This window comes from Squalius cephalus, assembly GCF_949319135.1.
Source record: "Squalius cephalus genome assembly, chromosome: 15".
Taxonomy (NCBI): domain Eukaryota; kingdom Metazoa; phylum Chordata; class Actinopteri; order Cypriniformes; family Leuciscidae; genus Squalius; species Squalius cephalus.
This window is the reverse complement of record NC_137136.1, coordinates 36,426,086-36,440,096: the sequence shown is the minus strand read 5'-3', so window position 1 is coordinate 36,440,096 and position 14,011 is coordinate 36,426,086. Positions and strand designations below refer to the sequence as shown.

General features: G+C 38.6%; 1 protein-coding gene across 1 annotated transcript in view; it reads left to right on the top strand.

Moving 5' to 3' along the window:
- LOC307172572 (protein NLRC3-like) overlaps positions 1-7,363 on the top strand; it is a 170,745-nt gene extending 163,382 nt beyond the window's left edge. Inside the window, exons 13-18 of the mRNA XM_079895072.1 lie at positions 2,099-2,272; positions 4,006-6,006; positions 6,097-6,159; positions 6,640-6,720; positions 6,806-7,037; positions 7,204-7,363. Of these exons, the coding sequence (XP_079751198.1) occupies positions 2,099-2,272; positions 4,006-4,012 (181 nt within the window). The 3' untranslated portion in view covers positions 4,013-6,006; positions 6,097-6,159; positions 6,640-6,720; positions 6,806-7,037; positions 7,204-7,363. The remainder of the gene's footprint in view (positions 1-2,098; positions 2,273-4,005; positions 6,007-6,096; positions 6,160-6,639; positions 6,721-6,805; positions 7,038-7,203) is intronic.
- The last annotated feature ends 6,648 nt before the right edge of the window (positions 7,364-14,011 follow it).

The window sequence follows — 14,011 nt, the reverse complement described above, 5'->3', positions numbered from 1 at the left end:
TCCGACCCGACCCGCACCCGTATCCGACACAGTTGGATATTTTTCACCCGTTTGAGCAAAATTTGCGGGTCACCCGTGAACCCGTGCAGGACTCTACCTCAAAGGCAAATAAAAGTGATGCGCCGTGGGCTTCGTACACTATCTCTGTGGCTCAGACCCCGGTTCCTCGCCTTGGGTCCCACACTAGGGGAATAGACTGCTAACGACAGACGCCTCCCTGATGGGCTGGGGAGCAGCCGTTCAGCTCAAGGGGAATGGGAGGGTCATCAACTCGATTGGCACATCAATTGCCTCGAGCTGATGGCCGTATTTCTGGCTCTGAAATATTTTCTCCATCAATTGAGGGGAGGTCATGTCCTAGTGCGGGTGGACAACACAGCAGCAGTTTCTTATATAAATCACCAGGGAGGTCTGCGCTCACGCAATCTGAACAGAATAGCGAGGCAAATTTTTCTAAAAAAGAAATTATCAACAGGCACATGCCCTGCCACTCTTAAGGTTTATGTGGCCGCTCTTTTGGCTTGCCATGCCTTGGTTGACGGGGCGCCACTCGGGAGACACCGTCTGCTCTCTCGCTTCCTTCGTGAAGCCAGGCGACTGAGGCCTCCAGTTAGAACCAAGATCCCTTCATGGGACTTAGCTATAGTTTATGAGGGTCTGGTCAAAACCCCCTTTGAACCTATAGAATCAGCGTCTGATAAACTTCTGACTCTAAAAATAGAATTGGGGATATGCAGGCTCTGTCTATCTCGTCATCCTGCTTAGACTTTGCCCCAGGAATAGTGAAAGTGTTTTTGCATCCTCATCCTGATTACCTGCCTAAGGTTCCATTTTCGGCTGTACATCCGGTCACTTTAGAGGCCTTCTGCCCTCCACCGCTCACAACGCCGGAGCAGGAGAGATCTCACAGTCTGTGTCCAGTCCGTGCTCTTCAGGCTTACATCCACCACACTAGCCAGTGGCGTATGTCAGAGCAACTGTTCGTCTGTTATGCGGGTAGTAACAGAGGAGCAGCTGCCACCAAGCAGACCATGTCTCATTGGGTCAGGGATGCTATTGCTCTTGCTTATGAGGCGCGCGGTCAAGCTTCACCTATAGGTCTTAGGGCTCACTCCACCAGGCAGGGGGGTCGCCTCCTCTAGTGCTTTGGCAAGGGGTGCCCCCTTACAACAGGTTTGTGATGCGGCAGGTTGGTCCTCTCCACACATTCATAAGATTTTATAGTTTGGATTTCATGCCACTCCGGGCTCTCATGTCCTTGAGTTGGCGTCACAAGCTAATGTCTGAGGCCTTCTTGCGTTCTTGTGAGCACACCTGCACAACCGTAGGGGTCCAGACATTTTCAAGCACGGTGGCGTGGGTATTCTCGTCCCCAATGCGCTGAGCAGCGCAGCATCAATTGTAGCTTTCGAAAGGGAACGTTCCCGGTTACTTAACTGTAACCTTGTTCCCTGAGAAAGCGGAACGAGATGCTGCGCTACTTTGCCGTGCTGAAGATGTCACAGGACTTCTCTTCAAACAAAATATTCTGATGATGCACCTGTGGCTCATCTATTTATAGCCTCGTGTTGTGAGTGCGCGACGATGACGTCATCGACCGAGGCTATATTACCTCCGAGTCAATTCTATCGACGTGTTGCACACAATATTCACAGCTGGTCACGATTAAAGACGTTCCCAATGCGCTGAGCAGTGCAGCATCTCGTTCCGCTTTCTCAGGGAACAAGGTTACAGTTAAGTAACCGGGAATGTTCTGCTGGACACTTAGAATCGCCCCAATCCTCCTCTGCTAACACACACACACACACACACATACATACATGTTCCTTAAACTCCTTACAAATACATTAATCACACACACACACACACACATTGGGTTTTCATGTTTTAGTTTTTTTCTTTCCATAGAAATAATGATTTTTATACTGTACAAACTGTATATTGAATCCCCTAATCCTAACTGATGTATTTTCACAATGTGAACTAATGAATATTTGTATATATTTAATATTGACAGCATTATGTTGTTATTTTATTTGTTTTAAGTGTCATGTTTATCTCTGGATATAGGCTCAATGTGTGTCATTGTTCTCTACAGGTTGAAGGATTGTGGTGTGACAGATGAAGGTTGTGCTGCTCTGGCTTCAGCTCTGAGATCAAACCCCTCACACCTGAGAGAACTAGATCTGTCATATAATAAACTAGTAGACTCAGAAGTGAAGCTGTTAAAGGATCTGAAGGATGATCCACGTTATAAACTGGAGACACTAGAGTAAGAATAGTTTTTAATGATTTTCATCATCATATTTTCATTTAAAGTTCAAATGGCTGATTTACTCACTAAAAATAAAAGTAAAGGTTCAGGTTCAGTGACACCACGTGTGTGTGTGTGTGTGTGTGTGTGTGTGTGTGTGTGTGTGTGTGTGTGTGTGTGTGTGTGTGAATATTTTGTCTGAGATCATCTGATAATGAGAGTGTGTGTGTGTGTGTGTGTGTGTGTGTGAGAATATTTTGTCTGAGATCATCAGATAATGAGTCTTAAATTCAGCTTCAGTTTCTGTAGGTCTCTGAACTTTAAACTGTGTTTAATATGAGTGTAATTCTGCTCATACTGTTAATATTAAATATTAATTAATATTAAAATAATATTAATGTTATTTTCAGATTTTCCCCTTTAACTGTCTCTATAGGCATCTTTACACAGCCGAGTTAAGGCTGCTCTAAAGTGGCTCTGTGTCTGCTCAAAGTTCTGTGTAAAGACACAATGCCGCATAAAAGCAGACTTAAAATATGACGGGTCTGACCCCCCTCAGCCCTTAGTATCAAAGATGACTCTGATATTGTTTTGGTTCAGTGTAAATGAACGCGATCTTGTGCCGCTCTAAACTACGTCATTGTCATGACAACCAAACGCGCGGCAAGAGAATCAAGAAGCAGAAGACTAAACATAGCGGCCTAGCTCCATGTTGTTTTAGCCACATTAAAAAATGTCAGCCAACAAGGGACAATAAAGTAAAAGTGTCCTGTAATCACATCGTGAAGCAAACCACCAAAATAACAGAGTCGTCGACGTGTGTAATCAATTGGCTTTCGCCGTTTGTAAACTTCCTCTGAAGAGACTGACAGATCAACGCGCCGCTACATTTCTCTCAGATACGCTAAATGCTTATTCGCCGTCACTGTGTTATATTATATTCCAGAAATCATCTTCTTGAGGACGATATTTCACCCACACACGACCTGCCTGAAATGCTAATGACAGCAGAATTGTTCTTTTTTTTGGCTCTTAAAAAAAAAAAAAAAAAAAAATATTCCTACTGTGATCAAATAATAATGATCAATAATGATTCATAATATATTTGTAGAATTTGATCCATCTGGAACAATTTTATTAAGAAATATAAAATATCTATCAGTACCACAGAATTATGACAAACATCAGAGCGTGAGATCGCTATATCACACTGAGGAAATCTAAAATTATGTGTTTTTATTTAACTAAAATTGTATTTCCTTGTTTACTATTTAATTACTTTTAAATTCATTATATGTTAAAACTGCAGTTTTAAAATAGTAATGTTCAAAGTATTATTTCCCACGATTTTAATTCCTGTGTAAATGCATTAATGTTCTCGCCATCAGAGTAGCAATAAACATTCTGTGTAAATGCACATTTTGTGATTTTATGCCGCTTCAGATTTGGTTTCTGTGTAAAGACGCCTTATGTGTGTGATAATGTGATATTTGGGTTGTTATTAACTGATATTAAATGTGTAGTGAGTGTAATGATCATTTCTGCTGGTTCTGGATCAGCTGTCCGGTGTGTGAAAGTGACCTTTCATGTGCTTTTGATTTTGTAAAGTGACTTTGAGCATCAGATAGAAGCTATATGATCATGTTTGAGAATGAATTAATATAGATTATCTAGTTAGTTTTCTAATGAAAAGATGTGACAGATGTAATATCTCATACTGCATATGTGACTGTGTGTGTGTTTTATTTTAGGTTATAGATGACAGTGTGATCTTGTGATGATCATCTGATGGTGAATAAGGATCCATTTCAGAGACTCACAGTCAACAGAATCAACAGAGACTGAAGATACAGTGACTTCACTGTTATAAATGAAGACTTCATTTAGATTTCAGCAATCCTCTGACAGACCTGATGAGGCGGCAGTGAAACACCTTTTATTTCACAGCAAATTAGTTTCTCATTCATAGATTAATAATTTTATGTGTATAAACCATAGACTGTAAAAAATATGGACAAAGCGTCTGTGACGTCACCCATAGACTTTCTGAAGAACTGTTTTGAAGCCGTTTATGGGGGGTATGGGTGGCTTCATCTTGGAAAATCTTGGGAAATCCAAACCCCGCCCACCTTCTGGCCAATCCATATATGGGTAAAAGGGCGGGCTTTGTGTGAGACTGAGCCGATGTGATGAGTCCGGAGACCAGAGCCATAGAGAGAATTTCTCTCTTTCTGGTCCGGGCTAACGTGAGCTGTTTTTGTGTTATTATGTGGTAGCTTTATGTAGAATGCTAACTCCTGCTGTTATAATCTCAAGTTGTGTCAATAGCAGAGTAGAAAGACCGCGAAATTTAAAAATACTACTGTTATTGTGTCAACAAATGTAGTTTTAAGAGTTTTTCAGTCGAGAATGTAGTTGTTTTAATCTCAAATATGTTGTTTGTTTATACAGAGAGCGCCTATTTAAAATTTTTATCTGACGTTTGCGGAGTTCACCGGGCGCTCAGCGCTATGTATCCCGCCTGGAACAGCCTTACCTCGGCTAGTGCTGCTGACGTTTGCCGCTGGTTGATGTCTCTAGTCTAGTGGAGTGGTTAAACATGGGATATAATTCGTCTTGTGTTGGCTATATCTAACGGACGATCTTTGATCTCATTAATCTATAATTTGTTCCCCCGGCAAATCGTTTTATGGCTTCTTATACACTCTTAGAAAAAAGGGTTCATTGGGGTTCTATATAGAACCATAGGGTTCTTTACTCAACTCCAAAGAACCTTTTATGCTAAAAAGGTTCTATAATGACAAGAAAGAACCCTTTTGCCACAAAGGTTCTTTAGGCTATTATTCATTTATATATTAGCCTACATTATTCTGCAACATTTTGTAGTTGTAATTAAATTATTGTTTATTAAACTGTCGTAACTTAACATCACATTTTAATCATGCTGATTTTTGGAGGAGAAAAACTGAAATGGCACTCTTCGTGTGATATTTATTAACTAAGTTACATAAAATTATATAAATATATACATTTTCTAACCCCCATATCTTGAATTTTGTGATCATTCACATGCATTCATAAATGCAATTGAATACACTGAATAACGCAGTGAAAGAACGCACTCAAAATGCACATGCGCACTAGTATAAAGACTTCATCATGTAACTTTACATTAGCCTAGATGCGTGCACTAGGCACGATTTGTTTAGTTTTTGAAATATACTTGATAATGTTAAAGCGCACATCGTTAAAACAAAAAATATGATATTATCGCAAATGAGTTAGCTATATCGCACACCCCTATACTGACCTTATCGTCATCATCATCATCATTATTATCATCATAACAAGAAATTACTCAGTACAAAAACAAATATAAGGGCTCATTCTAAGCCATTTATAGCTGAATAGGCTTTCGTCTTGTCTTACTTAGCCTTGTTTGCTGCTTTTTCATTTCATTCTTTGTCATTTATGTGAAATTATTGTACCGCAACCATAGACTAAACAATTTTGCATTATGGATTTAATTTTTTTATCTGTTGAACAGCAAAAATAAACAAAAAGAAGTAATAAACTCATTATTTTCATTAATTTTACAAAGTAAACAATTGCTTTGCATTTGCGCGAGCATATTCACACAGCGCGGTCTCGCGAGTGCAGCAGTGCACGTCGTTTTTGAATTCCAACGGTCGAGAAGAGACTGATCCCCGTCTGCTGATTTAAATTGATGGTCTGACGGAAATATTGTTGTGGTAAGTCAGAGAAATACATCGATTTTTTAAGTAATTTACTTGTTATAAGCTTTAAACCCATTAGTAATGAAGTTGTCAATGTTTCTACAGCGGATTTACACTATAACACGAAATAGCCTGAACCGCGACAGTGTCACAAGTTGCCTTACATCGGTAAGTTTTGTTGTGCTTGTTGCAAACTGTTAAATTTTGTGTTTTCTGATCCTAAGCTTAGTTTTTAACTGCAGATAGTGCTCTAAGCTAGTTTTTGACCGCACACTCAAATGGTCATTAATAACAGCCCTACAGAACAGAACGAGCGCTTGTGCGTTCAGCTTAGGGGCGGTTCTAGACCCTTTTTTTAGGTGGGCTTCAACCCCCATATTTTTCGTCTCAGCCCCCCTAAAATTATAATCAGCTATCTAAACGATAAGGTTAGTGCTGCTTCTTCAGTAAAGTTTATCATTTTCACTTCAACCTTTTCAAACTTTATGAATGATTATTTTATGTTCAAGTCAAGTGGTGTCTAAGGAACTGGAAGCAGGCCAGGGTACGGCTGTTTCTAAAGCACACAGCTTAAAGGGATAGTTCACATTACTCATTACTCACTTCTAAATATTTTTCCTTATATGAACTGTCTTTTGCTCATTTCAGCAAACAAAAAGAAGCAAGACTGCAAACTTTCCAGTACTCCTGTGTAGGCTACTGATAATCCGGTTTCTACCCAGTCAGGAGGTTTGTCTGTTTTATCTTTCTTCACTAAAATGTCCAGTAATGTATATTGACCAGTAATGTATATACAAATTCCTATATACAATAGGAATTTTGTTATTTGCTACTTTTTTCAGATTATATTAAATCTGGAAAATATTGGAGAAGATCAATTAAGTTTTCAGGAGCACATTACTGTGATAAATGCTGAACTAAAAGACAACCCGACTACACCAACATAAAAAATCGAATGAGATGCACTCTTTTTAAAAGAGTCGATTTAATGACAAAATCAACACGAGAGGTCATGGACATTCCCATTTCTTCGGGTTCCACAACTTGTGAGTATTTGTTTTTAGTGTTGTTTCCTTTGAGTTTAGTATTTCCACTGCATTTTCAATTTTTTTGTATGAATAAAAACATTTTATTGTTTATTATTATTAAAACATTTTTATGTTTTAATGAATTTTTCTTTCTTTTTTCTTTCTTTCTTTCTTTTTTTTGTAGTTGCTGCATGAAGTGAAGATGCGGTTTGGGAAGGACCTTCATCTTAATCTAGAGACTGCTATTCAAGTTCTGGCCCCAAACATCTTAAATGTGGCTAGACATGGAAGTCAGAGGGATGTGCTGAACAGTTTACTTCAGCAAATTGAGACAAACACAAAAAGTATGTTCTTTTTTCCTTTTGTCTGAATATTTGATTCTGATTGGCTAAAAGGTGTACATTAAAATAATTTGATTCACAGGTAGTTCCAGTCAGTTTAATTACAATTAAAGTTTAATGTGCTGCTTTTCAATGACTTACATGCACACAAAACACAGTATGCTATCCAAGCTATTTTATTAATGAATATTGCATTGATCTTGAAAAGAAGTTTCTGTGCTCATGATTGTTTGTGAGTTGTGTGTGCAACCAAGCCAATTCAGAATATTTATATTCTGAATTGGCCCTTACCACTGTGGTAAAAAAATGGTCAGTCACATCCTTAATTGTTTGGAAGAAAGTATGCAAAGGCAGTTAAACATGACTAACTGTGCATTCACACCGCCGGCGGCGAGAGCGTCAAAGTGGCCGGAAGCCATTCATTTTCAATGAGAGCCGGCGGCGAGGGTGGCGCGGCGCGTCTTGGGCGGCGAGAGCGGCGAGAGGAGTTGAAATCAAGTCAACTTTATGGTAATAAGCTATGACGCGGTTCGGCGGCAACCAATCGGAATGTAGAAGTCCTCCGCCTGAGAGGAAAAAAATCACGCATTCTAATCTACGTCTGAGTGTCCCCGAGTCTTTCTACGGCGTCGGTGGCAGGGCGGCGAGAGCGAATTTTGTCGCTCTCGCCGGTGGCGGTGTGAACGTACAGTAAGGCTATGATTCTGCCTTTTGTTTTTCACCACAGAAAAGTCATGCAAATTTTGGGCAAAATGGGGTTGACTAAATGATCATTTTTGATGGAATTTTAACTTTTGGGACTACTGTATTCTAAGTTATTTCACAAATAATGTATATGTTTTTCCAACTTGCAGAAATCAGTAAAGCCAACTCCGACTATAGTTTTTCATGAAGCTTCAAACCCCCTCCATGCAAAAAGAGCCAGCATCAATATGGAGGGTGTCAACATTGTGAGCGCAGAAATGGATGTGATGGAGCCAATGGAGTGCCTCTTTGCTACTTATTTCGTATTCAGTGTGGAATACCCCAAGCACATCACTCACACAATGAATTTTGTTGAGCACTACCTGTTTAAACTCTCCAGCAGCCAAAAAAAACTGACTGTCCCAGTGCTCAAAATGTATAATCAATTATCATAATACTTTGATATGTCATGAATAGTGCTAATGTAAATTTGTACATATGAGGCGATTGATGTTATTCTGAAATGCTGATCTGAATTTGAATCTGTAATTACAATTCTTTATGAGTGATATTAATGTAAATTTGTAGATTTGAAGTACTTGATGTTCTGAAATGCTGATCTGAATTTTAATCTATGTATTCAGATTCTTTATGAGTGATATTATTATGAATTTGTAGATTTGAAGTACTTCTATATCTGTATATTTCCATTGTGAGTTATATTAATATGGATTTGTAGTTTTGAGGGACTTGATGTTGTTCTAACACTGATGGGAATTTAGGTGAATCTGTATATTTGCATTATTTATCAGTGATAGATTAATGTAATTTTGTACATTTTATGGACTTATTTTGTAATATGTAGATGTAGGTGAAACTCTATTTTCATTATTTATGAGATATTTTTTAAATGGTTGATGTTTTAATGTTGATGTGTACATTTAAAGCCTTGAATACATGAAATTACAGTAGCATTCTTTCAGTAATAGTAATTATTTTTGTTAATATAAATAAATGACTAGTTCTATGCACTTTGGGTGTGCTTTTTTTTAGTATTCATGGGTGACTTTTTTATGTGAATTACATTTTTACATTTTAGTGTCTTGATGTTTGTCAATAATATGAAATTTTTAATCCGGAAAGGACAAAACAAATGATAATGAATGAACCCCTAAAAGGTTCCATATAGAACCTTTTTCCTGGTTACAAAGAACCCTAAAGGGTTCTTTTGATTGAACCCTTAAAAAGGGTTCTATATAGAACCTTTTAGGGGTTCCAAATACGTAGCGCCTGATAGAACCTTTTAAGGTTCTATATAGAACCTTTTCTTCTAAGAGTGTACCTTTTAGGCTACTTATACTTTCATAATGGCTGTCTAAGCTAACTAAAAAACACACTAACAATGAGAAATGTTTAATTTCACAAACTATAGCTTCGGTTAAATACTAGTATATGAAACGTATAAGTTAAAATACATGCTAACTGTTGCAGTGCCACTGCCCACAAACATTGATGCTAAATAGTGCTCACTAGTTACGTGAAATAGTAGTGGATTGTCACTTACCGGATAAACTGGAGCGAAGTCCTCCTACAGTGTCGGTTAGTGCAGTTTATAGCAGAGCAACCCATTTTATGTACGATATTTCAATACAAATGTTCAGAAAGGATACAGAGGTGGTTAGATGTGTTGTGTCAGATCATGGCCGAGACGTCAAATTTCAGGAATTCCACTCGGCGCAGCCTATGCTCGTTATCAGCTGTCAATCAAGCTGTCAATCAAAGTTAACCACGCCCTTATTTGTCATATATTTTATATCTAAATACGATCTAAACTAATGAGTTAGAAAATAATTCACCCCCCTCACAGTTGTCAGGCACTCGGAAGCTATCGAAAAATACAATAAAAGTCCATGGGACCAACCTGTAAAAACATGAATTTATGCTGTGAAAACTGACATTTTAACATGGGGTCTATGGACATTTGCTCCCTTTTGGGACCTGCCCCTAGCGGATTTTCAATGTATTGCAGTTTTTCGCACTTCCGGGTAGGCTTCATTTTTCAGATTAGAATGTTGCCCCTTGGTATAAACGCATAAAGTTTATAAAGTTTTGTCACAGAGTAAATAAAGAGCCTGAATATCTCTGTGTTTGTGTTGTACCAGCAGAGGGAGACAAAGACTAATGAAATATACATTTTTCATAATTATGAGAAGAAGAGAAAACAGTTCAAGCTCACTTTTAGAAAACAATGGAAGCTTGAGTTTGTACATCATGTTTTTAATAATAGTTGCATTACATTTGTATTAATGTATTAAAGGGGTCATCTTTAATGTGTTTTCATGTTTTCTTTTTCTTTACTGTGTTATGTTGCTGTTTTTGCATGTATAAGATCTACAAACTTAGAAAGCTCAAAGTCTCCTACTAAAGATGTTGGTGCTCGAGCCCCTTTTTCAAATCTAATCAAAAGTGCCCCTCTCAAACAAATATCAATGATAATATTGTGGTCAATAAAACAAAATGCATTCGATTATAATTAACTTGACAATGTGATCAAAACTAAATGCAGGCATACACGGTGTGATTGTTGCTGTTTTACGAGCTCGCAGAAGATCGCGTGGTCGCGGCTCGCAGTGTGTGAGAGGAATTACGAGCCGAGCCAAGCGTTACGAGCACCTCCCGATCATTTTTAAACATGTTTAACAAATTTCAGGGAGTCGGCCCGAGTTTCTCCAGCGTATAGGCTGTCCCCTATTGCCAAATCAGACACAACCACGGCATAGGCTAGATCGATGGGGCTATAGCTCAGTGGCAGCAACCTTACAGCGTGCGCATACACTGTCTCTCTCTCTCTCTCTCTCTCTCTCTCTCTCTCTCTCTCTCTCTCTCTCTCTCTCTCTCTCATTTATGTTTATGTTGAAAGGAATGGCTACTGTTCTCTGCTTTTCAACAAATCATTTGTATGGGGAGCATATTTTGATATTTTAACATTATTGTATATTATGAAATACAATTACAACAAAATTCTAAGTTATGAGTTCTGTATACTGTACTGTTTTTATTTTCAAACGGTGTGAAAAGTAAAACTTATCATCAAATATTCATCTTTGACCTGTCAAAGCAAACCTTTCCCTAGTAACTGAAACTTTCAGCTATTCTTGTTCAGCTGACCGTACAAATATTCATATGGTAGTTAGCATTTTTTAAAGGGAAATTATATTAACACATGAATATTTACCTTTTGTTCACTGTCATTAGAAAATAAATACTTCGTAATAATGTTTTCAAGATGTCAGGAGCAGCATATTCTGTAATCGCATCTTTAAGATGTCAGGAGTAGCATATTTCGACAGACCAACATGCCCTATCAAATAATGCTCCCAGTTTATTCTACAGAAGCAGAACATCAGGCCAGCCCTGGAAACTAAATACATTATGAAAGTAATACATTATGAAAGTACTCTGAATCTGGCAAAACAGTGCATTTATTTTTTATTATTTTTTAAAGCCTCACGCCATATCACACAACATGAACATTAGCACATTCTGACTACTTGCGTGTCGAGCGCTGCTTTCTACTTTGTACACATTTCACACACTCTGGCACTTTCTGCACATATATGTAGCACAACTATCTTTTTCATATTCGGCACATTCAGAATGTGCTCACCTACTGCACAAATCACACTGCACCTTCAAAACAATAAAAAGCAGCATTAGATACATAAAACTCCTCATTGAGGAACAATATATACACATTTTTATGTTATACTTTACCATTTCAATCATGATCTGATCTGCATCTTTCTCAAGCAAGGAGCAAACCACGCATAATCATCTGCATTCCCTCCAAACAGTGGCTTTAGTTTGTAACTGTAACTGTAACTTCACTCTTTCTGAGTAAATTAATCATGGTACTCTACAAATGTTTCATTTGTAGAGTAAGAAAGAAAATACATTTCACCAAGTATTCACACACACACAGATGGATGACAACTTAAACCAGGGGTTCCCAATTCCAGTCCTTGTGCCACAAGTCACAACTATCATGATTACGGGTTAAATAAGATAAAAAGGCATATTACCAAATTACGTTTATTTTCATTCGATCACTTTATATTATGAACAGATTGAAGTTAGGCTTTTATTCACATATAAACATTGATCAGCAAACATAAACAGAAGCTCAACCGAACCTGCTCGACGCACAAGAACAAACCTCATTGGTTCTCACTGAAGCTCAAATGTGCTGCATAACACAAGAATGAACGTCATTGGTTCTCAAACGCATGCTTGAGCTTCCGATTACCATAAGTGACGTGTGCATTGATCAATGTTTATATGAACGAAAGGGTTATGGGTTTGTAACTACATGAGGGTGAGTAATTAATGACAGAATCTTCATTTTTGGGTGAACTAACTCTTTAACCCTTCCAGCTGGGGGATCTGGTGGCTCTGTTCTGCTGTAAGGGCATTAAGCTGGGATGGTTTGTGGGGGTATGGCGTCACCTTTAGTAGTACGCCACTGACCTTCATGCTGAAGCAATGCACAAGCTACTTCTAATCGTGCCATGTTCACATCTTGAGCAGATTCTGGACAGTCCTGATGCCTCCACTCAAGATCATCTTCAGCAAACTGCAAAATGACATTTTAGCAGATAACCATAATCTGAGTTACTTTTACAAGTAAATGCTATAAAATTGGTAGTATTAGCTACATAATAACATTTGTACAAACACATTTACCCTTAAAGGATAATTCCGGTATTTAGCACTTTGAGTCTCTTTTCTGGTTTGTTTTGGATGAACTAGAGTTGTGGACACAGAAATGTTGACGATGTCTCGACTTTTTGACTCGTTTAGAATCGCCTTTGACCGCTTCAGAGTGGCTGGCTACGGGCATGCACAACCATGTCCTTAAAACAACCCTGAACGTTCGTTTTCAAAACTGTGCAACATACCGAGTGGTTAGTGGTGTACATACTGTATCATTTGACTGCCAAAAGACAAGTTCTCATTAGAGGTGTGTGAACTGAGCAGCAAAGGAGCCACTGATTTCCTTGATTCAACGGAGACAGTGAACAACTTTGCACTGCATTTCAAAGGTATTGGTTATAGGAAGATCCACAGAAATGGACTCAGGGCTGTAATAGTGCAAATATACATAATACAGTTTTATGAAAGGAATTGTTGTGTGTTGTTACATCTGTAGACAGCTCCTCAGCCGCAACACCCAGTACCAGAGATCATGTCAGTGTTCTGGTGGGAAAAGTGCAAGATCTATTCAACCAGAAATATAGTAAGCATAAGTTCAAATACTTTTAAGACTGATGTAAAGAAACTGCTTAATATTCCTTCATGAATCCATGGCATTATTATCAAATGAATAAATTGTCTAATGTGCCCATCAACCATTAGATTATGACACCTCACCAAAATGAGTGTTTGCAGCCTGTACACTGGCCCAACTAGAGGTGAGAGTCACAACTGTCCAACTGTGTAACATTGTGTTACCTGTGCATGCATGTGTGTGCCGTGTCTTTCAGAGGAGGCCGGAGGAACTGGAAGACTCCCCTACCAGTCCCTGGTGAATAAGGGCATGGCCATTAAAGTTGCGGGACTGCCCAACAGCCTTACCAAGAAGCCTTCCTTTCATGGAGGAACCGACTGGTGGACATTTTGAAAGAGGAGATTCAATTTGAAATAAGTAAGTGAAATAAGTAATTACCAGTGGTTGTCTTTCTCCACTTGTGTTTTGGCAGACCATCTGGCTCTATGCAAAGTGGGGAAAATAAGTGAACTAAAGAATAATACAGGCCTACATTTAAGTCTTTGTATAGTGCTGGGCCACTGCATCTCTCTCTGTCCCTTCACCCCATCCGGTCAAGGCGGATGGCCGCCCACCCTGAGCCGCTGTTCTGCTTGAGCTTTCTGCCTCTTAAAGGTCCCATGACATGCTACTTTTTGTTA